Below are 24892 nucleotides of genomic sequence, written 5' to 3'. Positions count from 1 at the left end.
GTAAGACCTCTGTTGAACTGAGAGGGGGAAATATCATCATTAGTGTCATGTTGGGTACTGAAGCTAATGGATTTGTCAATTGGTTCTGCATGTATCGCGGTGCTCTGAGATTTTTTGTTGAGGAGCAATAGTTTAATTATGAACCCACACTCACATGGTCTCTTTCTCTGTCTCACACATACACATACTGTGGCCCCCAACTTCAAGGCACACACACCCACACACACTGTGGCCCCAAACTTCAAGGCAAAGATGCCCTAAATGACTCCAAGCAAACAACATGTGATGGGGGACAAATTACAAAATGCATCCCGGCTTTTCTTCAAGGCTCGCCCTCTCTCTCAGCGACACTCTTCTGGGCACTCTCTCCATCACCCTATTGCACACCGAGGTGTTGCGACCCCGCGGTGACCTGCTCCTGACTAGCCCACCTTACGCCACGGGACTCCGGGGGCCCAGAGCCAAAGAGCTAAGCCAACAGTGTGAAAGGGGCCGCCAATATACTAATGGGGTTGGGTTGATTCCTGGGAGATGAGAGGAAGAGGCTATCCCCGCCTCTTCACACGCTCGTTGGGCTGTGACTTGGAGTGAAAAGGGTCTGGACGGCTTATACGAGCCACTAGGTCCTTCTCGGCCGTCCCCTCACCTTGAGAATTCAATAGGATGCAGATGCCCCCAAAACCCCCCACCCGACCCCCCCAGTCGATATGTTCGTGTCGGAGATGAAAGTGGGAAGTGAGGGGAGGAAAGGGGGTGGCAGGGGGGTCCTGACACTAATATAGTACATTGGAATTCACTTACAGAACTTCCAAGTTCTTTTGTCAAGCTTAAAGGCCTGCTAGGCCCTTTGAACCCTTGGCTGACCGCCCTCGGATAGCTTTTTTTTCAATCTGCCTTTTTTTTCTAGCGTCAATGAGATATTCTCCACATTCCTGATGACCGTCACGACACAGTCTCAGACATCTACCGGTAGCGATGATGGTGCAAAGCCACGGTGCATTTTGTAACAAACTCTCTTTTGCGGCTGTGGGGTTTATCCCAAGACCATTAGCTTACTTGCTTGTTCTTTTCTTCACTAAGTCAGTTGCTGTGGGTAAGCTTTGTGGGTAACCTAATCCTAACTCTTGAGTTGCTGGCTTGCCTGCCCACCTCCCCCTCCTCTCCCCAGAAGCACTGAGACAGCTCCCCATTCATAAACCTCAACTCTAGTCATTGTCAACCAGTAGGCTCAACCTTCCACCCAAGAAAATTCTCAATTGTTGATCACAATTCTGACCAACCTTCATAGCCACTTAGCCTAAATTCTAAATGTTTCTAAGAACAAATCTGACATACGCCATAGTTCGTGTCACTTAATGTGACGGATTAGAGTCCACGGTCAATGCAATATATCCTCCATCCTAGAATAAACTATGGAATGGAAAAGTTTCTCCATGTGTCATACCTGCTGTAACGTGGTTCTACCAGAGGGGTAGATACCATAGAAGTGCCACAAAACAGTGAACAAGGACTTTTCACGAGTCTTCATCATTTATTTCAAAATTGCCACCAAGCTTTTTCAACATCTGGCCGAGGCAGTAGAAAAAACGTTGACTTCAAATAAAAAAGTGAAAATTAGCAGGTAGGCAGTATGCAGGAGCTTCTTCTTTTGAAGCTTGCCACAAGTGTCACACAGTTGAGCAGCACATCAAAGACACAGCTCTGTTCACTCTGTGCCACAGCTCCTGGTTTATACTTTCAAGGCATTGGCACAACCCTGTGCTTTGGAGGTGATGAGTATCTACCCAATGCTGGCTCCTTTTGTCAGTATCATAATTATAGTTTATTATGCCTGTGGTTTTAATCACTTTTCAAAAAGCTTCATTTTGGACTGCCAGCCAAGGCTTCAAACATATTGTCTTTTGTTGATTGAAAGTATTTTGGATGTACACCAAATGGAAGCCCCAGGTCAATCTAATCATCAGACATTCACACCTTGTGTTTATTCAACTGTTCCTAACATAAATTATTAGATTTTGTGCAATTAGGATTTTTTTGAATTTTGTCAATGGAGGACCTAGGAGTTTTGAATTCTGGTAATACATATGTATTTTACATAGGTACAGAATTTCACAATTCTGGGGATAATATTTTGTCATTATATTGATTCACACAGCCACCCTCATTCTCGCCGGCTTTTCAAAGTGCAATCAACTATAGTTTAAATAGGTACCACTAACCCTATGGGAAAATTATGAATTTTCATTTTAAATGCAATGAGGATGGAATGCTGTAATTCCCGTTGGAATAGGACACTAAAGGGGAATCACACAATGGTCCTAAGTGGCGGGAGGGATGATCGATCTTTCCACTGCGAGTTCAGAGGGCCTCGTAAACACATTCACACCTCTCTTTCATTTAAATGCGGGATAAGTTATAGCACATTATTGAAAAATCGAGTTCCACAACAACCTGCATTTCAATGCTGTCTGGAAGAGTAAAGCCCAATCCACAAAACGAAGTGGCCTCCAACATAACCTGAAAACAAGAGAAGCCGAGAAAGAGCCTAAGCAACTCGGCACACAATTTTGTAATATTGTGTTCTGAAAATACATTACACATTGTTTATCATTACAAAGGTAATACAACAAAAATTGCTGCAATAATAAACTAATATTAATTAAATATTAATAATACTAACAATGAATATCAAATATATATATTAAAAAAACAGATAGGCATTTATGAAAAAGACAAAATATGATTTAAGCTTCAAATGAGAATCCACTATTCGCCCAAGTAAGCTATTTTGAACTTGAAATAAGCTTACACCTGCTTTTAAGGTAATATAGAATTGCTCCAAATAAAATGTAGCCTATATACAAAAGTCTCTAAAAAAGGTAAAAACAAGTCCATCAATTCGTGTGTTCCTCCTTGTACCAACTCCCTCCCAATCACTATCATTTCTGACTCGAGGAAAACATTCTCCAAACTGATGGCCTCTCAAAGATTACCCTATCAGGTGCAAACCGCTGACAAGTTTCCACCCACCACCAACAGAAAAACCTCACTGTGCCCAAATCCTTAGCCGCAGATACTCCACTGACAGGCATTACACCATCGCCCCTGCTACGAAGATCTGCCGCTGCATTAGATTCAGGTTTCATATTTATAGCTGCCCTCTGGATAACACTAACGTTTTATCAGAACGCGAGGTATTCCACATAAAACATCATTTTTTTTTCATATTCGATTTTACGCACTTGTCCCCTTTTGCCATTTTCCCACCGTGGAGTCGGAAGATTTAAAATGATCCTTGCAATGTGTAGATATCCCCCGCAGGTACGGACGGAACTGAAGTACCTCTGATCTTTGGAGGAGCACCTTTGGGAGGAAAGAGGGTGCGCGCAATGGATTTTTAAACAAGGGGAAATCTACTATGCAATGGTTGCAAGTTGAATATTTCCGCGCCTGGCAAGATACCGCTGTCTAAACGGACCGTGAGAGCGGAGCTAGGAGATTTGGAGGCGGACAAGAAACAATACGCTACCTTTTCCCTCTGGATCATTTTCTTACAACAAGGAAGCACCTAATGTTGCATGCAGTGACATTTTTGCACTCCAGTTATTTATCATTACACTGGGATTCAAAGACACCTCCGGGATTGTGTGCGTAAGGACGCTGGCGGGTCTATCCTCAACTTCTCTCGGGGCTTTAAAACTGTGGAAACAGGTGTATTTCAGCAAGTCAAGATGTCTGTTGTGCCTTCGAGGTTCATATACCTGTAAGGATTCCATCTTTCTATTACTTTCGTTTCTCAAAACACGTACATTCTTACCAATAGAAGTCGCTAAAAGCTACATAGTTGCTACCGTTGACATTCAGGTATGGATATAGCCGTTTATATTTTATGTAATTGCTTGTGATTAACCCCCTCCTCCCTTTTCTCTCTCCAGGTGTTTACATTTTCTGGTCCTCTATTTCCAGCTCCAGGTAGGTTGATTTGATTGTTCTGGTTTTGAACACTGTGTGTGTGTGTGTGTGTGTGTGTGTGTGTGTGTGTGTGTGTGTGTGTGTGTGTGTGTGTGTGTGTGTGTGTGTGTGTGTGTGTGTGTGTGTGTGTGTGTGTGTGTGTGTGATTTTGCTAGACCCATTCTGGATTTATTATGAACAAATACTCATACAATTGGATACAGTAACTATACACTATTTTAGCTTGTGGGCACTTGGCAACCTTGAACATGCCTTGGTTAGACGAGCTGGTTCTTTTTCTCAGATTTCAGTTACTTTTTAATGTTACTTTAATTAGATAAGATCAACACAATTCCCTAATTAAAGATCGATGTTTGTTGTTCATCAAACAAAAATACAAGCAAAGTAACTCTGCCCTTGTTAAAATATAGTATGTTTTATTGTAAGGAAATAGGTTTGGAATGTAGAGGAAACGATCCTTTTGCATCTCGTTAATGAACGAGGTGTCCTCGAGTGCACCAGATAAACTCACAGCGTACAATTGAGCCAGGCAGCCAGCATTGAGACAGAGAAAAAACTGAGATGAAAATACATTTGAAGGACATTTAGATAAGGATAATTTGCTATTTTGATCAATTTCAGCCTCGTGGATCTATTTTGTAATAATAGTATAAACCGCACTAACCCCGCATCTTTTACGCATGCGATTTATTTGTTAACTTGGTTGTCTATAGCAAACGTCAGTAAAAATCTACATTCCTTATTATGGAGTGTAACATGCTGCATGGAGTGAGATTTAACTGTTGCCTAATATAAAAAATGAATGCGTTTGGGCATGAATGTGTTAGTTATTTTTAGTTCAGTTTATTTGTCATTATGTATTTGGTGTAAATGAATAGCAGATACAAAGGGTAGTTTGGAAACCAGCATGTTATACTGTTGGATACAGTGAGAGGCAGCGGTTAGCCCACATCCTGAAATGCTTCCATGCCTCTGTTGTTGGGGTTAGTTTTGTAGTCTAGTCAGTATCATATACCAGGGTTGATGCCAATCAAATCTCTCAGGGATTACAGAGAATTACAAAAAAAAATTCCCCTATCTCCAATGTAATGCTTATTAAAAGTCAGAAAGATTGCTGGCTATTTATACAGGGATAAGTAATTACATACAATGATCCCAATCCCTTCCCCTTGATTGGGGTGATAAGCTATCACCTAGTTTAAAATCTTAACATACCCAGAGTTGCTTCAACAAGTAATCCTTTGCATTGAAGATGAGGATTAAGATTGTCAACAAACCACTCATGCCAAACAAATTATTAATGGAGAAGCCCAATCCATCCAATGATGCTGCAATAGATGAAGACATAGAGTACAATCCCTCATTCTACCTCTTGGACATCACATCTCTGTCGGAGATGTTCTAAACAAATGGGTCAAGGCATCACGATTATAAAACCTGGCATTACCATTTCATAATAAAGGGGGCATCTTACAAAGACAACCCCTCAGCGAGGAAAAAAGCTGGTGGTTTAAAAAAAAAGAAGAGGAGACAACTGGGTTATGTAAGGGTATGTATGTGCTCTTGTTCCAAAGGAATTGGCAAAAACAACACCCGTGTCAACTGTGTGATATCTCCCCCAACCTAGACAGTAATCGCAATACTATAGTTTTAATTGCTTCCCATATCTGTGGTGATATATATCGATATGCTTCATGCTTTGCATGACTAATTGCTTCTGCAAAGAAGAGGTAGGTCAGAAGGAAGTCTCATAGAGGCTTTCTTGAAGGAAATACACTTTAGATAGACCAATACAATTGCGTAGCACAACCTTGATGGCATGTAGAGTGTTTTGTAGACCCATGTGTGGGTTACGCAGATGGTAAGGTGTATCTGAGATGCAAGGGGGCTAAGCTTCCCAGCAAAGATGGTGCCAGACCTTTGAAGTTTCAACCATACCCATTTTCGTCCCGTCTTTGAAGAGGGAGACGGCGCAATATTTTTCTTTGTCGATTGCGTTTACCTTCGGCCCTCTGCAGAGGCTTGCCTTTGTTTCCTCCATGTGAAATGCAACTGTCTACAAAACACACCTTTATGTTTGTTTAGAGATGGAGAGATTTTTTACAAATCCCAAAGCAGTAGTTATTCTAAAAGTATTTTTAGTGAGTGCTGTCTTGGTGGTGAACTTTGTGGGGTAGTATAATAGACAGACAATTTCATTCTAGGGTCGTGATGAGTTTTGGAAGCTCTATTAAGATGCTGTATTGGATTCGGATGCTCTATATTAGTTTTGAATGCTCTTTTAGAGTTGTGGAAGCTTTAATGGAGTTGTAGATGCTCTATTGGATTTGGTTGCTCTATGATAGTTTTGAATGCTCTTTTAGAGTTGTGGAAGCTTTAATGGAGATGTTGATGCTCTATTGGATTTGGATGCTCTATGATAGTTTTGAATGCTCTTTTAGAGTTGTGGAAGCTTTAATGGAGTTCTGGATTCTCTATTGGATGCACTGTTTCTTAGGTACGGAAGTATGACTTGTGTCATAATAACTTTCTTCATGTTCCTCCGCCTAAGCGTTGACTAAATTTAAAGGAAGTTTGATATAGAGATTTCAATAAGATTTGCTTATTGATTAAGATGCATCTTTGTTTTAGGCAAACAATTTAATTTTAGTGTTGTACCACGGCATTGTTGAAGAAATGTTTCTGATTGGCTTGAAGGGGACTATAGAGCGTGTATTATTTCCCTATAACGCACAGTATATTTGCATGGTTGAATTCAATGGCTATAGTTCACTGTTGCATGTTCTATGTTTGAGCTGCTTTTGAATGCAAAAGTCGAATTGAAAACATCATTGGCGTTGTTGAATTTGAATTTCATAATAGCAAGCTACGACTGATGGTTTGGTTAGCTAAACCAGCAAGTCTGTTTGTTTGGTTACCACGTCAACTACTGTTGCTATCTTGTGAACTTGCTAGATACTTCAGTGGATGTTGAGCACATTTCTACCGGCAAATGAACACATTTTTAGCAGCAAATGTGTTAAATTATAGCCACGGTATAAAGGGATAGTCAGCTTGGGGCTCTATGTGTTCTCTGGAAAGTAATGTAACTCAGTGGAAGGTCAGTTCCACTCCGCTAGCGCGTCGTGGAACACAACTACCACGTCATTCGTTAATTATCATAGAAAGCATAGCCCCTTGTTGATTATCCCTTACATTGAACATGATGTACAATTGTTTCATATTTTCAATTCATGTATTTGCCGTTGTTTCTAGACCATCCAAAAGTGACTACGCTTCTTAGTTGCTTAAATTTTTTCTGACACCTCGCTGACACTACTGGGATTTGTATTCAGATCAGTGGTTTGTTTTCCCCCCTGTGTTAAAGATTTGTTCTACCATGAGCATATTTCCCCTCTCATTCACTAAATGTAATTAATTTTCTGAGGTTAAAACAACAAGGAGTTGGAGTATGTAATGTGTATATAATTAGCCACCTGAGAGAAGCCACATAAAAAGGCAGTTACTATATAATTACCACATGATACAGCTGGGGAATGGGATCTTGGCGCAAATCGAGATTCCAGGGGTTTTGAAAGTATACGTTGTCCTTCCCATCCACGTATGGGGTTGGGTGACAGGGCACACGGGCTGCGTTCATTTTGACGTGTTGTCGAAGTCAGCGATTTCTTCCGTTTTTTTTTGGGGGGGGGCCCTGACATGTAAGTGCGGAACAGACCTTTGCATTCAGGCTAACAGTGTGAAATATTTGAATGGCAAATTTATGTTACAAGAGGCTCCCTCCGAGTGTGTTTTTGTGGTACAAGCTGCCTCTCACCATCACATCCACATCTCCACTGTGATTTATAGGCCTTACTGGGCCCTCAGGCAGATATTTGTTTGATGATAGTGTAACAGGGCTGGATGCTTCAGGTGTATAATTGCTAGTGGCTTGCTTGCTGGTGGAAATGGAATACTGTTTTCAAGATATCCCCGGGCGCATAGACAGCTGCCTCAATACAAAGACATGCAATAATAATGAAGCATGTACCATGCTGTGCTTTTGTTCTCGGTGAACTTCTACAGTGTGTGCCCTTTGGATTTGTACAATGCCGCACAGTTTCATTACCTTGTAAACATGTCGTGTGGAAGAAACCTGTCAGTTTTAATGTGCATACGGAACTTAAAATGTCAGTTTACAACTTCCAAGGTGTTCCCTCAGTTTCTGGCCTTTAAGCAGAGCTTCACGACAGAGGCCCTGGTAAAAGCTGGTCTATGACCACCTGTGTCATGTCTTTCTCCTCCAGGAATCTCATCAGAGCTCAGCCGATTTCAGGATCTATATCGAGAACCACACGCGGAACCCGGACGACCTGAGCCGGAAGCAGATCCGTATCTACCAGCTGTACAGCCACACCACGGGCAAGCACGTCCAGATCCTGGGCAAGAAGGTCAACGCCAACGGAGACGATGGGGGCAAGTACGGTACGGGAGAATTCCTGTGCACTTCACTTACAGACGCTTCAAGCCAGTTCCCCTCATCAATGGTCTTTATTGTGGGAATTATCCCATGTGGAACAGGATTCATTCAACCTATTTTGGACCCCTACTGGTCAGAGTTGGGTTTACATTTTTAATGAGTGAACTTTGACCCTAACTCAGCTCCTTACTGATTGCTTGGTTAAGCCATTAAGATTATGTGTGGGAATTTGAGGCTATGAGCGTGTCCAGCCACAGATAAAGCACATCTAGACGTACTGTATATATTGTCTTTATTCATTGTGTCTCAGCTGTGTTCCTTACACTGTTCTGGTCAGTGATCATATTGAGGTGGAAATACATCTGATTGTTGTCATGGAAAGTAATTCTGCGTGATGCCTGGCATAGTTCTTTTCAACTCTGTGAGGGTTTATCAGTTGCTATATTCACTACTTGTCACTGTGGACATGGCCCATTTTCTATTAAAAGTTGGGCTGCGGTCTAGACGTGTTTGTATGGGAGTGCTTGCCTGTTTGCACTCACATGTATGAGTCGCCAACAAGCACCGCCGGTCGACTGTGTTCAGTCACAGATGCACTGAGGCGAGGTTTCCTCTCGTTGCTTGTTAGAGCTTGAGTGGAAGCAGATTCAATGTTCCCCATGAGGAATTGCCAACCCTGCCCCCTCCCCTCAGCCCCAGTACCTGGCACCTGTGAACTCCCTGACACTGATTTAACAGGAGGCTCGGGAAGACACTCTTCTCTCCTCTCTGCACTAATCCTCACTCAGTCATAACAGCAACCTCACAATGGAGGGTCAGAAAGCACGGCTGAGAAATGGAGCACCAGCTACTACAAGGTCAGCTACCCCACATATACACGCGGATAAGACGGAGTTATAATTCTCCCCGGGCAGTAGAGCTCGGCTAGAGAATGTGTCACATGCAATCCCACATAATTGATGTCACCGTTTGTCCGATAGCATCTTATGTATCTAAATGCATAGTCACATTTGTAAAACAGGCAGAAGCAGTTTTTTGTCTTAACGGCGGTTGTTGCACCTGTAGTTTCCGGTTGCAATTGGAGTCTCCAGTGGTACATGCACAAGTCCGAGGCACAGTTGTTTGCAGGTTCAGCGCTGAGAATGCTGTGGGGTTTCTTAAGCTTGGCCGCAGTGAGCGACACTACACTAAAACCCTCTTCAACCCGGGATATCACGGTACGGCTTGCTTTTTTCCCATTGTAGTACGAAAGGGATGGAAGAGGGGCAACTAAGTGGGGCTTGTGGCTGTCTCTGTCCCAGCTCCTCCAACTCCTCTCAGGAGCTCCAATGTGTTTCTCAAACCTGTGCATTCAGAGAAGTCACCACAGTCATTTTATCCTCTTTGCTCCCTGGTTGAAAGAGCGGGATGTCTTCTTCCCTCTCTCTCTCAACGTCAGTTCTGAGATGAGTTTCCCACTCACCTACAAGATTGTTTAACAGGACTATTTTGGAGGACCCCCCCCCCCGCCCGCCTCCGTTCCCTTGAGTGCCACTGAATAGGCCAGTGTGTTAAACAAATGGATCATCTTTAACTTTTTGATTGAGTGAGCACAGACTAAAGAGAACCTGAAACCTAATCCTGAGGGAGCGTAACCGCTCCAAAATGTTTGGCAGATCTCTTGCCCGCGAGGAGCGAACAGAAACAAAGGTGAACCCACAGGGGTTAAGGTTGTGCCAGAGCAAAAGAAGCCGCCGGCGTGCTTGTTTAGAATGGGTCGTTTCAAACGTTTATGAGGCTAAAGTTGTACATTTGTTATTCTGTGGAGATGGCGAAGTCAATTATAGGGTATATTTCATGAACCAATAGTTATTATCTGTTTCAAATGGTCTGTATCAACTTAATGAATGTACTGTAAGTGGTTGAACGTATTCATCAAGTAAATGTGTTTCTCCTTCACCTTGTAGCTCTTCTTGTTGTCGAGACGGAAACCTTTGGGAGCCATATTCGAATAAAAGGGAAGGAGAGTGAGTATTACATCTGTATGAACAAGAATGGCAAAATAGTTGGAAAGGTAAGCATATCCTTGGTTGTTACTCTCTTGCTAGAGAATGGGGCAAATCTAACTCAAGGAAATACATGTTTTGCCTAGTGCCAATAACAGATTCTTTGAGCGATTCCAGTGGAAGAAGACATTACTATAACTAACATTAGAAAAAATACTTTTACACAATACGTTTTTTTTTTATTATTACGTGTGCTAAAGTTCCACTTTAAAGGGGAAATCTACAGTTGCTACATCCACTGTTGCACTTCTAAATGAATGAGAGGTACACATTGATTCTTGAAGAGTATAGCTTATAAATGCTTCATGGGCTTAGTTCAACTTGACACGGTATAGTCTCAAGACATGGTTACAATTAGAATGTTGATATCGTGGAGGGTCAGTCCTTGCATCCATAGCTCTGTCTATGAATTTAAGAGTGGTTACATTTCTCCATCCCCTGTTCCTTAGCTTTTTACCGAACCCGTGGCGGTTATGTTTTCAGCTGTGGATTTACCCTTTAAGGATATTTCAGCAAGACTAGGACATCCATCGCTGTGCAATAATAAGACATAAATATATGAAAAATATTTATTTCCAAAACGCTATATCCACAAATGTTTCACATTTGTGTTTTTTTCATCAGAAATGATTGCTTATGAGTTCCTTCATATGTGTGTAAAATATTACTCTTATCAGATTTTCTATTAATAGACTTTCGTTATTTTTTATTAGCAAAACCCCTATATATCCATTGTTTAGCTGGAATGGAATGTTTGTATCCTATATATTTGACTGTGATATGTGGTTGTCTCAACTAGCTATCTTAAAAGTAATGCACTTACTATAAGTTGCTCTGGAAAAGAGCATCTGGTAAATGACAAAAATATCAAATGTAAATGTTTTACATACCGACCTCATATTACTGTATTTATTTATTTTTATATTTCAATATTGATGTCACAAATGTATCATTTGTACAGTTAAAACATTTTTTCTTCTACATTTAACTGTGTAAAACCAAGCAGCAGTACTTATTTCTCAGAGCCTGGTGGATTTAGGCCGTCATTGAAAATAAGAATTTGTTCTTAACTCACTTGCCTAGTTAAATCAAGGTACCCCTGACAGAAACCTTTTGATAACTCACTGGCATCCTGTTACGTAACCTGTGCTTTCCTTTTGATCCTCCACCAGTCAATTATAGACTGCAATCATCACAATGCTTTGACAGGCTAATGGCCTCATAGCAGCATTGCCATTGCAATTATACCTCTTGTTCACCAGGTGGCGCCATGTAAAATAGCAGCAGCGAAGGAAAAAGTACCCAATTGTCATACTTGAGTAAAAGTAAAAAATACCTGAATAGAAAACGACTCAAGTAAATTTGAAAGTCACCCAGTAAAATTTAACTTGAGTAAAAGTCTAAAAGTATTTGGTTTTAAATATACTTACGTATCAAAAGTAAATGTAATTGCTAAAATATACTTAAGTATCAAAAGCAAAAGTACAAGTATAAATAATTTAAAATTCCTTATATTAATGAAACCTGACCACATCATTTTCTTGTTCTTTTAATTTATGGATAGCCAGGGGCATGCTCCAACACTCAGACATAATTTACAAACGAAGCATGTGTTTAGTAAGTCTGTCAGATCAGAGGCAGTATGGATGACCAGGGATGTTCTTTTGATAAGAGTGTGAATTGAAGACCATTTTCCTGTCCTGCTAAGCATTCAAAATGTAACGAGTACTTTTGGGTGTCAGGGAAAATGAATGGAGTAAAAAGTACATCATTTTATTTAGGAATGTAGTGAAGTAAAAATTGTAAAAAATATAAATAGTAAAGTACAGATACAGAAAAAAACTACTGAAGTAGTACTTCAAAGTATTTTTACTTAAGTACGTTACACCACTGAATAGCAGCATGTACACTCCCCTCCGTATTTATTTGGATAGTGAAGCTAACATTTAAATATTTGGCTCTTTACTTCAGCATTTTGGATTTGAGCTCAAATGTTTCATTTAAGGCGACAGTATAGAATGTCACCTTTTATTTGAGGGTGTTTTTATACATGTCTAGTTAAAAGTTTAGTATTTGGTCCCCAATTTCTAGCACACAATGACTACATCAAGCTTGTGACTACAAACTTGTTGGATACATTTGCAGTTTTTGGTTGTGTTTCGGATAGTTTTTTCCCCAGGAGGAACTGAATAGTGAATAATGTATTGTGTAATTTTGGAGTCACTTTTATTGTAAATAAGAATAGAAGATGTTTCTGAACACTTCTACGTTCATGTAGATGCTACCATGATTATGGATAATCATGAATACATCCTGAATAATGATGTGTGAGAAAGTTAGAGGAACAAAGATCATACCCTCCAAAAATGCTAACCTCTCACCATTACCAATAACAGGGGAGGTTAGCATTTTTTGGGAGGTGTGATGTTTGTTGCTTCACCGTCCAAATACAGCTTAACTGTCCAAATACATAAGTATGGAAGTGTATATCACAAAAATGTATAATTCTTTTTAAATACACACATAGTTTAAAACTGAGAAAAGCAAAGTTTGAAATGTCTAGTAAAGTTTGGGTCCTTACAAGATCCATACCATTAACACAATTTAAAAATGAATGAATGAATAACAACTTTATGCAACTGTAGTAGTTCCATCTCTTTCTGGATTATATGACATACAGAAATGTTTCTTTGGCATTAGGTAAAATAGGTTTCCTTGATGGTTTGCCATTGTGGAAGGCGGAAGTAATCTTTTCACAGTGTTGGAAACCAGGTGCTAAGTGTCTAAAACCATGTTGTTTTCTTTGCAGCTCAATGGAAGGAATCAGGAGTGCGTCTTCGTGGAAGAATTCTTGGAGAACAATTACACAGCTCTCGTGTCGGCCAAGTACAAAGGGTGGTACCTAGGCTTCAACAGGAAGGGGAGGCCCAAAAAAGGATCGCGGACCACACAAACACAACAGGAAGTGCATTTCATGAAACGCCATCCAAAGGGCAAGGTGGACCCACTGGAAGAGTTCCGTTTCACTACAGTAACTAAGCGGACACGAAGGGCGCGTCGCTTAAAACAGAACCCCGAAACTAACTGATGGTCCGATGGACATCAGACACACTGTTTTCCAAGGAAATCACAAGATTCTTGCCTTAAAACACCTTAAAGACTTTTGTAAAAAGAACGACGACAAAAAAAGAACAAACATTCAAAGATGTTTTATTTTTATATTTCAGGAACATTGAACATCTCCAAAATGTTGGATGTTTCTGGGTTGTTATAATTATTATAATGTGTCTTATTTTATTTATATCGGATAAACTAAGGATGACAAAGGACCCTTATTGCTTATCTTCTGCTCCTTTGAATTGAATACTGAAGGCATATTTCTGACAATGAGGGTGGAAGCATGAGTTTATAAATGTTATAAAAAAAAAGCTCTAGATTTTATTGGAATACCTGTCAGTTTTGTTTGTGTCGTCCCCCCGTCACCCCCCCCGACAACATGGATCCCGTATTTCTACTGGAATCAGACACCAAGGAGACGAAACGGAAAGAGGTGACGGTGGCAGGTGACACAGTCTACCTAGATAACTGTGTAGCTTTGAGTGCAATATTTGACAGTGCCCACTCTCTCTCCCCCAACTCTCCATCTGTGTTGATACCTTCTGCCTGAATCGTTGGCTACTCTGGATGGAATGCGCTGAACACATTGTGCACAGTGTGATTTCCTTGACATTTTTCGTACAACTGATGATTCAACATGCTTTGACTAGCCAGGCATCAGACAGACGGGGTTGTAGTTTTGTTTAACCTGAGTTGATGTGGCTCAGAAGTTAACTGACTATTACAATGGGAAATGTAATATCACACCTTTAGCCTTACTTGTCTTACTGTGGTAGAAAGTTGAAAAAAGCCTAATGAATACTGGACAGCTTTTTAAACATTACCTTACATGATGTTATCTGATATCCTTCAGAATCATTTCTGACACAGAGCAAGCGTTCTGTTATTATTAACATCTGCATCCACCAATTTTGCCCTGCTTTTCATACGCCTACAACCAAAAGGTGGATTGTATTACTGGTTGTTCATGGTGCACCCAAGCGCCCATGTTCAAAGAGAGATCCCAAAAACTGTTAATCTTTAACAATGTGTTCAATCAAGCCGGTTATAATGTCGAGAGCACTGAATTGTTCAAATGTGTACTAAGACAGGTATAGATTCATCCTTTCCACCCACTATCTCTATATTGTAAGACCTAACTCTCAAACCCTGAAAACCGTACAACCAGAAATATGCTTATTTTGGATTCGGGAAACAGACTGCAGCCATGACGAGACATGACAACCAGGGGAGTTGTGATCCCTACAGAACATTATAGATCATTACCATTGATGACAAAGTTCAGCCTCTATTCCTGGGTACAGCTGTAGTAGCCTATATATTTGTCTACCACCTGACAGGTTTTGATTGAGATGCTACTAACAACATGACACATTTAACACCATGTTTTTTTTTATTTTTATTTTTAAATGTATGCAAAAACAATTTTATGACTATTATAAGATATTTATTGCCTTTCTTTGTAAATACAATGTGATGAATTTATTTGGCCTCTGTTAATAAAATGAGGACTATATTTAAAAAAAAAAAATTCAATGCGTTTACTTGTGCTGGTATTATAGTTGAGGGGCAAATGCATGCCTTTTCTCTCCTACACACTGGGGTTATATAAATTCACTAAATGCATTTTCATATACTATACAAACCTAAACGTGTGAAGGCTGCTTTTAACAGCAGTAGATTTCTAGGTTGAAAAATGTTGCATTGCGGAATCATTGTGAGAGCTATTCTAAGGATTGGAAATGTGTTGTAAAGGCTGGCATGTTTACTATAACCTAACCATGAACTTTGATAGTACATTTGCTGTGTCTGTGCCAAGACGACATCCAACAGAACTTAGATATTTGTAGTTACTCACTGGGCAGTGGTACAGATGTCAGTTCAATGTATAGTTTTGATTTACATTTGGTTGAGTTGTCAAGTAACGTGACTTCAACGTGAAGTCAACCACTCATTTCACCACGTCATTATATTTAGGTTAAAAGTTGGTTGAAAAAAAAGACGAAGTTCCCTTACGTTGATTACTTTTTGCAAGTCCACCTTTATTCAACGTCAACACATTTACATTTTGAGGTGAAACGACGTGGAAACAACATTGAGTCAACCAGCTTTTGCCCAGTGGGTACCTCTCATCACCTCTTTAATATTTTGATCGAGTTTATCTTTTAGGAACAGTGCTTGTATGTGCACTGTGTACAACTGCTAAATCGTATTGGGACTGTAAGGCAATGTTGTGTACAAGGAACAAAAGTGATTTAAATTTGGTCCACTTGATACGAATATAATTTTTGATTCGTCTAACAACTGGGTTTAGATGTGGGCTTGCACAACCTTTCCCATTACGCAAATTGCTATCATAGCTGGGATGTCCTTAACTTCCATGGGATGTTATGCAGACATCAAAATCAAGGCCTTAAACCAGCCTGAAAGGAGTTTGTTTTACATCTCCTAAGAAGTTAGTCATAATTCAAAATGTGGAAATATAAAGAGGTATTTTCTGTAGCGAGTGTTCCAATTGCCACCTTACTGTCACAACTACTGTCTATCAAGAAAGAGGATATTTTGCCATGAGGTTGAAAGACAAGGAGTGTTGAGAGAATAGCAGAAAGCTCTCTGCTGTGAACTTTCTGCTATTCTGTAGTTTCACACAAGCGTTTTATTAGAAATGCTATAACTGAACCTTGTGTTACTCTACTACAAATGATGCCACTTTTATATCATGTTGTGAGCTTTCTCTTGGCAAAAGCGTTTGAGACATTTCTCCCACAAAAAAAACAGGGTGAAGGAATGTGGAATAGTATGTCTTATAATGTTGTGCGCTGGAATGGTGTTTACAGTAACCGTCAGACTGAAAGATGTCAGTTTTGAAGAAAAAAACGTATTTTGTTTAACTTCCTACTGATGTTATCAGACACACAGCAGTCTGGCTAGCCACCTAGCTATACCAGATGAAGACGCTATTCCGTCACTGGATTTAGAGGTCTCATACATGTCTCATGCTCTGTCTGCTTTTAAAAGTACTATTTTACATGAAGTTTCTCCTTTAACACCATGTCTAGGCAAAATATCTCATTACTCAAACCAGAACTCAAAGAAACTAGTATTCCATTCACTTAGAGTATGGTTTTTAGGGATGTTCAGTCATGCATTGCAATGTCTCATGGCCAATTGTTTTCATGTGCGATTCTCGTGCAATACTCATACAATTTAATTATGGAATCCCCTAACAGGTTCATACAGACCAGGGTGAGAAATTTGTCAATTTAATATATCTGAATACAGATATTGTGCCTGTGCAAATTACTTACAGTATAGTAATGATGAAAGAATGATATGCATATTAATAATGTCCCTCAACAACTTGTTATGATAGAGAAAGAAGAGAGACGTAATCCTAAGAAATAGAGGTTGAGGGTTGTCTAAATGAACACCAATGGTAACAAATGTATTGAACCTTTCGGAATGATAGGAAGACATTTTGTATAAACCTCCTGCCAATCCTTTATTTGAGTTAACCATTGATCACTGTAGGATAGACTTGGAGCTGAACCGATAACTTTCAAATGAAACATGAAATCCTCTTTCCAAATGTCTTCTGCAGGGCGCTGAAACTCTAAATGCAGTAGCGGCAAAAGAGTTTGTTCTATTATCAGATATTTTCTTTTCATAGTGAAAAAAATGTCGAAATGATTCTTTATTAACTCAATGCAGCTCCTAACATCATCCATCAACATATAACAGCATATTAAGAATGGCATTACAACGGCCTCTGTCACTGTCTTGAGAATTTTTTTGTATTTGTGGTGGCACATAAGTTAAACAAATGTCAGTGGAACAACCAAAGTGTTCCTCAGAATTCAAGCATCAGCAACCACAAACTTAATAAGCCCTGTCAACAGAAATTTGGTGGCACACTATTTGAGACATAGAACCACCTTTGTCTCCCGAAGACTACTTAACTTGCCCTCAGGTTAGAGAAAAACAAAGACAAAACCAAAATGGTACCCAAGCTCTAATATAGTCATTTTACATATGCCATTTACTGTAGATCTATGTCACGTCATTTACCATCAAGACACCGCAGTCTTTCTTATTCTAGCTAAACGTTCAACCGCACTTGACTGGTCTTCTTTTATGACTGAAAAATCCACTGGGAGAACATTTTGTGATTCTCAATGTTTTTAATGTTTGTCTTTGAATATACAGCTGAGCAGTGTTTTTACAGGATTATAAATCTGCTTATATTCGATTTTTTTGTTGAAAACCGTCTGTTTTCTTTGAATAATAGATTTTCGTGTAGTCTTTTGCGCCTAGGCAGCAGGTAGCCTAGTGGTTAAGAGCATTGGGCCAGTAACCGAAATGTCTCTGTGTTTGAATCCCAAGCAGACTAGGTGAAGAATCTGTCGATGTGCCCTTGAGAAAGGCACTTATCCCTAGTTGCTCTGGATAAGAGCATCTACTAAAATGGAAAATAATGGAAAAATGAGCAAGTTACATACTGATGTTTTGGGGTCTTCTTGATGGGTAGTTGCTTTAGCCGTTGACTAAGTGGTTCGTTTGAGAAATATTATTCTATTGATAGATTTTTTTTATGATAGATGATATTGAGTACATGAAAAAGTGTTAATTTGATGTATTACCCAATTTTTATAAGGACCTACATATACATTGCCTTCAGAAAGAAATCACCCCCTTTACTTTTTCCACATTTTGTTGTATTACAGCCTGAATTTTAAATGTATAAATTGAGATGCTGTGTCACTGATCTACACACAATACTCCATAATGTTGAAGTGGAATATTAGTTGTAGAACATTTTCAAAATGTATAAAAAATTAAAAGCTGAAATGTCTTGAGTCAATAAGTATTCAACCCCTTTGTAATGGCAAGCCGAAATAAGTTCAGGAGTAAAAATGTGCTTAACAAATCACATAAGTTGCTTGGACTCATTCTTTGTTCAATAATAGTGGTTAACATAATTTTGAATGAGTACCTCATCTCTGTACCCCACACATACAAATGTCTGTAAGGTCCCTCAATCGAGAAGTGAATTTCAAGCCCAGATTCAACCACAAAGACCAGGGACATTTTTCAATGCCTCGCAAAGAATGGCACTGATTGGTAGATGTGTTAAAACAAAGAAAGCTGAATATCCCTTTGACCATGGTGATTAGCCATTGGATGGTGCATCAATACACCCAGTCACTATAAAGATACAGGCTTCCTGACTTTCTGTAGAGGAAAGACACTGCTCAGGGATTTCACCATGAGGCCAATGGTGATTTTAAAATAGTTACAGAGTTTAATGGTTGTGATATGAGAAAACTTTGGATGGATCAACAACATTGTAGTTACTCCACAATACTAACCTAAAATGACAGAGTGAAAAGAAGGAAGCCTGTAGAGAATAAAACTATTCCAAAACATGCATCCTGTTTGCAACAAGGCACTAAAGTAATACTACAAAAAATATGTCAAAGAAATTAACTTTACGTCCTGAATACAAAGTGTTGTTTAGGGGAAATCCAATACAACATATTACTGAGTACCACTCTCCATCTTTTCAAGTATTGCGGTGGCTGCATCATGTTATGAGTACGATTGTCATCGGCAAGGACAATGGAGTTTTTTAGGATAAAAAGAAATGGAATAGAGCTAAGCACAGGCAAAATCCTAAAAGAAAACTTGGTTCAGTCTGTTTTCCAACATATACTGGGACACAAATTCACCTTTCAGCAGGACAATAAACTAAAACACAAGGCCAAATATACACTGGAGTTGATTACCAAGATGACATTGAATGCTCCTGAGTGGCCTAGTTAGAGCTTTGACTTAAATCGGTTTGAAAATCTATGGCAAGACTTGAAAATAGCTTTCTAGCAATGATCAACAACCAACTTGACAGAGCTTTAAGAATTTTTTAAAGAATAATGTGGCAAATATTGTACAATTCAGGTTGCAAAGCTCTTAGAGACGTAGTCAAAAATTCTCACAGCTGTAATCACTACCAAAGGGGTTTCTAACATCTATAATCTGTGGGGTGAAAACTTATTTCATCAAGATATATTTGTGTTTTATTTTTCATACATTTTCATAAATGTTAGAATTTCTTTTTCCACTTTGACATTAGAGTATTTTGTGTAGATCATCCACCAAAAACGACAAATAAATCAATTTTAATCCCACTTTTTAACATAACAAAATGTGAAAAAAGTCAAGGGGTGTGAATACTTTCAGAAGGCAACTGATCCTAGTCTTGGTGTTTATATTTCACGGGATTTTATTTTAAAACTGGGATTTTATTATTTCCGCAATGATCTCTTTTAGTCACTCTCCAGGCTTTGGCCCTTCATGCGTATCTCTTCACATCCTTGGCAGACACAACCTGCTGGGTACCCCCCCTGATGAAAAAAGGGACCTCCAGAAGGACTTCCATAGTCCATAGTCCTGAATACCCCTTGTCCCCCCAATACTCCCCCCTCCTCCCCTCCCACTATCAGCAGCTGCCAGGTGACACACCTCATTAACTTCCCCTTTCTCCTATTCTCTTCGGCCTTCATTGTCTTGAGATATGAGATGAGCCTTTGTTGGGAGTTTTTGCCCTTTTTTCCGCGGGCAGTGGAGGGCCCATAATTAGTGCTTTGCGCTGGGCGTACTTTCTCACAGGGCTACGACACAATTAATCAGTATTTTCCCACCAATGGGTAAAAGCCCCTTGACTCTTTCAAGGCCAAATCTAAGCCTCTTCAAAGGAGCGATGCTTTTTGGCCATCAGATCATCTAAACACCACTAGAGCAAGTGAACCGAGATTTTGAGCGAGGTTCACAAGAGTAAGTCTAACTGGATATATTTACAACTTGAAACAAAATGTCCGATAAAGTACCGCTACTGGTCCTCTTATTTGATAACTCATTTTATCTCACTAAATATAGTGTCAGATTTTATTTTATCTCCACGTGTTTTGTTTTAGTGCTAAAAAAAAGATATTAATCATTAGGATGCAGGCATAACTCCAAACATGGCCAGAGAAACAAACTAACAAACATACAGTACACAAACAACAAATACAAAAATATGATAAAAAATAATATATATATATATTGAATGCTGTAACAATACAAAATTAAAACAATGAATAAAAGTCACATGATGGTATTGATTGCCCATTACTGATGACCACTTATTAACTATCATTTATTCATATTACTTTAGTTTAATAAAATATTTCAGTTGTTGTGAATATTATATTTTATATTATAGAGCTGATGCCTATGCTGTCTGACAAAATCAGTATTTTAGTAGTTCATCAAAGTAAATAAGGCATACATCTGTGACTGCTGAATACCAACTATCAATCACTTAGATGTATTTTCAGCTAGAGATACCTTGTGAGAGAACTGCTCTCTATCTCTCTTGTTCACACATTCTTGTCTCTTTTACATAGCAGGCTTAAAATAAACAGACCGGACAAGTAGACGTGCAATGGATTATGGTCATTGTAGTTAACTGCCACGTTTTCTGCGCAAAAGTATGTAGAGTATTGACCTGTTGGAAACTACAACACTCTACTACATCTCACAGTTTGGGCTTGATTTGATTTATCTCTAGAAAAACTGTGCAATGTGTGAATTGACCTCACAGAAAAAAAGAACAAAATGGAATTCAAATAATTGAACCGATGTCAGTAAATTAGTTGTTTAAAAACCGAAAACGTGGTTAATTACTCAGCACTACTAATTTGAGGTTACTTACAGTATATTTGTGGCCCCTCAAATGTTGGGGGTGAATGAGAGGGGGCCACATGGTTGTTTGTTAATCTACTTAGAGACAAGCTTGTCCTGTTAGCCTGATCTACATAATGTTATACAGTATATCAGATAAACAACTCTTGTTTTCAGGTAGTGGCATAAAAATGTGTAGCTGTCTTTATTGAGCAGTTATAGCAAGATCATTTCAATTTTACACATCCTAGAAAATATGTGCTGTGTTTTTTTATGAGTTATAGAACATTTACATTTGATACTCATAAATATCTGACAGAGTATAGGTTTTGTCTTTCTAAAGACAATGATAGTGGCGGTATTTGTTTTTAAATGTAACAAAGTAGGGTCCATCCCTGCCTTCCCAACATACAGTAGGACGTGGACCTGGGACCCTCTACATTGTGAGTTCCAGTACCCATCTGGCTCACTCGCATTATCACAATAATAAAGTGTGTGAAGCAGATGAGATCAAGTCAATATCCTCTTGCTAATTTCCGCACTGTCACCTGGCATAAAAGCCCATCATCGGTCACTGAACTTCACACTCTGCACTTCAGGCCCCGTGGGACAACACTGGCCTATTGTGACTGGTCAGTCCCTGTAATAATGAATCATGGGACTGGGTTCTGCCTGGAGAAGATGGACACCTCCCAAACCAAGACAGAGGAAAGGCCCAGAGATATAGGGAACAGAAGCAACTGGCAAGAAAAAAAATATTCCCAGACCTTTCACCTGAGGTCGAAACTCTGGTCCTCGACTGCTGATCTGACATATGTTTTCGTAATACAAGACAAGCACTCTGTCATTGTGGCCGCTCTCCAAAACTAATGATGTCAAGTGATTCCCTAACAAAATCCCCTTTTTAAAAGGAATGAAAGACCCAAGAGGGGGAGGCCGGTTAGGGTAGTGGGGTGACCAGGGAGGGGGACAGGTTGGGGGGGCAAAGAAGATGCACAAACATTGAGACAAAAAGCCAAACACAAACTAACTTGATGATTTTGTCTGCCAAGCCTCTCGCCACTATCATATCATTGTACACAGAGAAAAGGGCTCACTTTTTATTTACTCTGGTGGTTATTGCCAGAATATTGCTTTTAATTGCTGTCCTGGATTTCCCGCTACCGTAAAGGGGAGTCAGAGACGATTAATCAAAGTAACGGAGCATAATGATGTCTGGGAATGGCCCCGAAGCCCAGGTCAGGGGTTGGACAATGTGAACATTCAGCTACTTAGCTTCCTTTGCTACTTTGTGACAAAATCTGTTTACCCAACACCAATTAAGATGCCTCTCCGTGCGCTGTGGTCAATGGGTTTGACGAAGGGGGTCGTCCAACGACTTGACATGTCCCTGAGCACGAACAAGCTGGCCTGTGTCTTCGCCCTGATAATTGGTATCCCTTGCAACGTGCCGCTTCCCAGGGTTGTCCTTTGTGTCCCCGTGGAAGTCCTAAATGAGGGGAATCAGGGATTTAATGGGACTCCTGTGAGTTTTAAACAAACAGAGAGCGACCCCCTACTGTTCAGCATGTTGCATAGAACAGCAGGGAGCCCACAGGCTTTTGCTCGGAGCAAGCGGCCATGGGGCCCGAGGCTTCTTGTCTAGTCCCATTGTGCATGGGATAGCCTTTCAAGTTCTATAGGCCAACAGTTGTTGTAGGGAGCACTGAGGTTTGTTATCCTGTTGTGTCAATCCATACAGGGAGTGTTTGTTTAGAGATGGTATTGTGTTTAAATTGAAATCTTATAAACTGTATTGCTTCTAGAACAAACACAAATACACATTATAAACAATTTAAGAGTTTATTTCCAAAACATTTTTTTCTTCACATTTGTTTTTTTAAAAATCAGAAATGATTGCTTATCGGTACCTTCATGCGTATGTAAAATAGATGTTTATGAAAATGTTTTTTGTTTGTTGCAAAACTCTATATATCCATTGGAATGGAATGTTTGTATCCTGTATATTTGACTGTGATACGTGGTTGTCTCACCTAGCTCTCTTAAGATGAATGCACTTACTGTAAATCACTCTGGATAAGAGCATCTGCTAAATGACTTAAATGTCAAATGTAAATGTTTTACATACAGATCTCATATTACTGTTTTGAATTATTTCAATGTTTTAAATATTGATGTCACAAATGTATCATTTGTACAGTTCTTTATAAAACCTGTAGTTATTTGTTACATTTGACTGTAAATCCCACCAGTACTACCTCATTGAGAGGGAGGTGAATATGTAGCATTTAGCAACAAAAAAAACCAACATGATTATTTGTCTCTCTGAAATGAAACCATCAAGTGATAGTTTTTAAACAAATACATTTCTGGAATTGAACAACCCCATACCATGACTCTTTCATCATTTCCTTAAACAACAAAAGCTAATTTACCAACATTTCAGAAAATCAACACATAGCGGTTTGAAATGAAACTCTTTCATTATGCCTGCTTCCTTGTTATTCAGGTGATATACTTATGTCGTGAAAATGAGCCAATGACAGGAAAAAAAAGGGAAGTGTCAAGGGAAGAAGAGAACGGTTTAGGTCCTATCATTGACCTGTATCCATGACGTCATCAACATCGTTAAGTGCTTGATTCATCAGAGTAGTGTATAGTTTCCTAAGCATGATCACTTAGGGACCCAAACCACTCTAACAACAAAAGACAAGAATACAATTTATCTAAAAAAAAACGCGTGACCATTTATTTAGAACGCAACGAGGATCCTCTATCAAATAGATTTTCCAACCTGTTTAAGGCATAACACTGGCTTATCCTCCTGGGTCCATTGTGAAAGACTGAAGGATTTGTCAATGGGGCTCTTCGCCTGGGTGTTGATGTTGTGTGCCTAATGTGTTTGCCTTGGCTGTGAACGGGATTAGTGGCTGTGTGGTGGTCTCCGTGGATCACAGACTACTGGACTTTGAAAGCATATTTGCTTACTTACTCATGTGCAAACCAAAGCACTCACACACATAGGAACCCTTCTCTCAACACATAGTTGACCCCACGCAAACACACACGCGTGCACTCATGCGCACCCGCACACACACACAGACACGCACGTCACTGCAAGTGTTTGGACAGTGTCCGGGGTCAAGGTGAGAAACGACACACCAAATCAATCTTTTCTCAGGTGAACGCCGACTAATGACCCATGGACGCCTGCACAGGCTAATTTAAAGATTTCTTGAAGTGTCATGCTGAAAAAACCTTTGGTAGATGAGTTACATGTTTGGATAGGTCATGGAATTGCCACTACAAATACTTTGCTATATTAGCTGAAGTCTGTTTTTCCATAAGATAAATGTTTTAGAAAAGAAGAAACAGTCGAGATTTTTTCCATGTGAGCTTGTTCTTTCAATCAATGCGGAACCTGTGTTTATTGTACTGTATGAGATAGAAAGACCGAGAAATACAGGTCAGTAAAAACACGACAACTCTATGTTGGCTGTTGAACATGGCTGAGATGTTCCATTGTGAAGAACAATCTCTTTTAACCCAACATGTCCTGTAGGGAACATAAAAAGGG

The 24892-nt window shown here is 39.5% G+C and overlaps 1 protein-coding gene across 1 annotated transcript; it reads left to right on the top strand.

The window, feature by feature from the left end:
• The first annotated feature begins 3035 nt into the window (after positions 1 to 3035).
• On the top strand, positions 3036 to 15134 carry LOC106611619 (fibroblast growth factor 18). The gene is made up of 5 exons (XM_014212015.2): positions 3036 to 3763; positions 3936 to 3972; positions 8259 to 8436; positions 10378 to 10484; positions 13286 to 15134. Exons 1-5 carry the CDS (start codon positions 3732 to 3734, stop codon positions 13562 to 13564), a joined length of 633 nt encoding a protein of 210 aa, XP_014067490.1. The 5' UTR covers positions 3036 to 3731; the 3' UTR covers positions 13565 to 15134.
• The last annotated feature ends 9758 nt before the right edge of the window (positions 15135 to 24892 follow it).

Source organism: Salmo salar, chromosome ssa09 (genome assembly GCF_905237065.1).
Source record: "Salmo salar chromosome ssa09, Ssal_v3.1, whole genome shotgun sequence".
Taxonomy (NCBI): Eukaryota; Metazoa; Chordata; class Actinopteri; order Salmoniformes; family Salmonidae; genus Salmo; species Salmo salar.
Note: the sequence above shows the minus strand (reverse complement) of the source record. Positions and strands in the feature narration are given on the sequence as shown.

Bases quoted from the DNA above. Each gene is read 5' to 3' on its own strand.
- LOC106611619 (XM_014212015.2), top strand. From the start codon at position 3,732: ATGTCTGTTGTGCCTTCGAGGTTCATATACCT. The intron at 3,764-3,935 runs GTAAGGATTCCA...TTCTCTCTCCAG, and splicing joins CCTTCGAGGTTCATATACCT to GTGTTTACATTTTCTGGTCC. The intron at 3,973-8,258 runs GTAGGTTGATTT...TTTCTCCTCCAG, and splicing joins TCCTCTATTTCCAGCTCCAG to GAATCTCATCAGAGCTCAGC.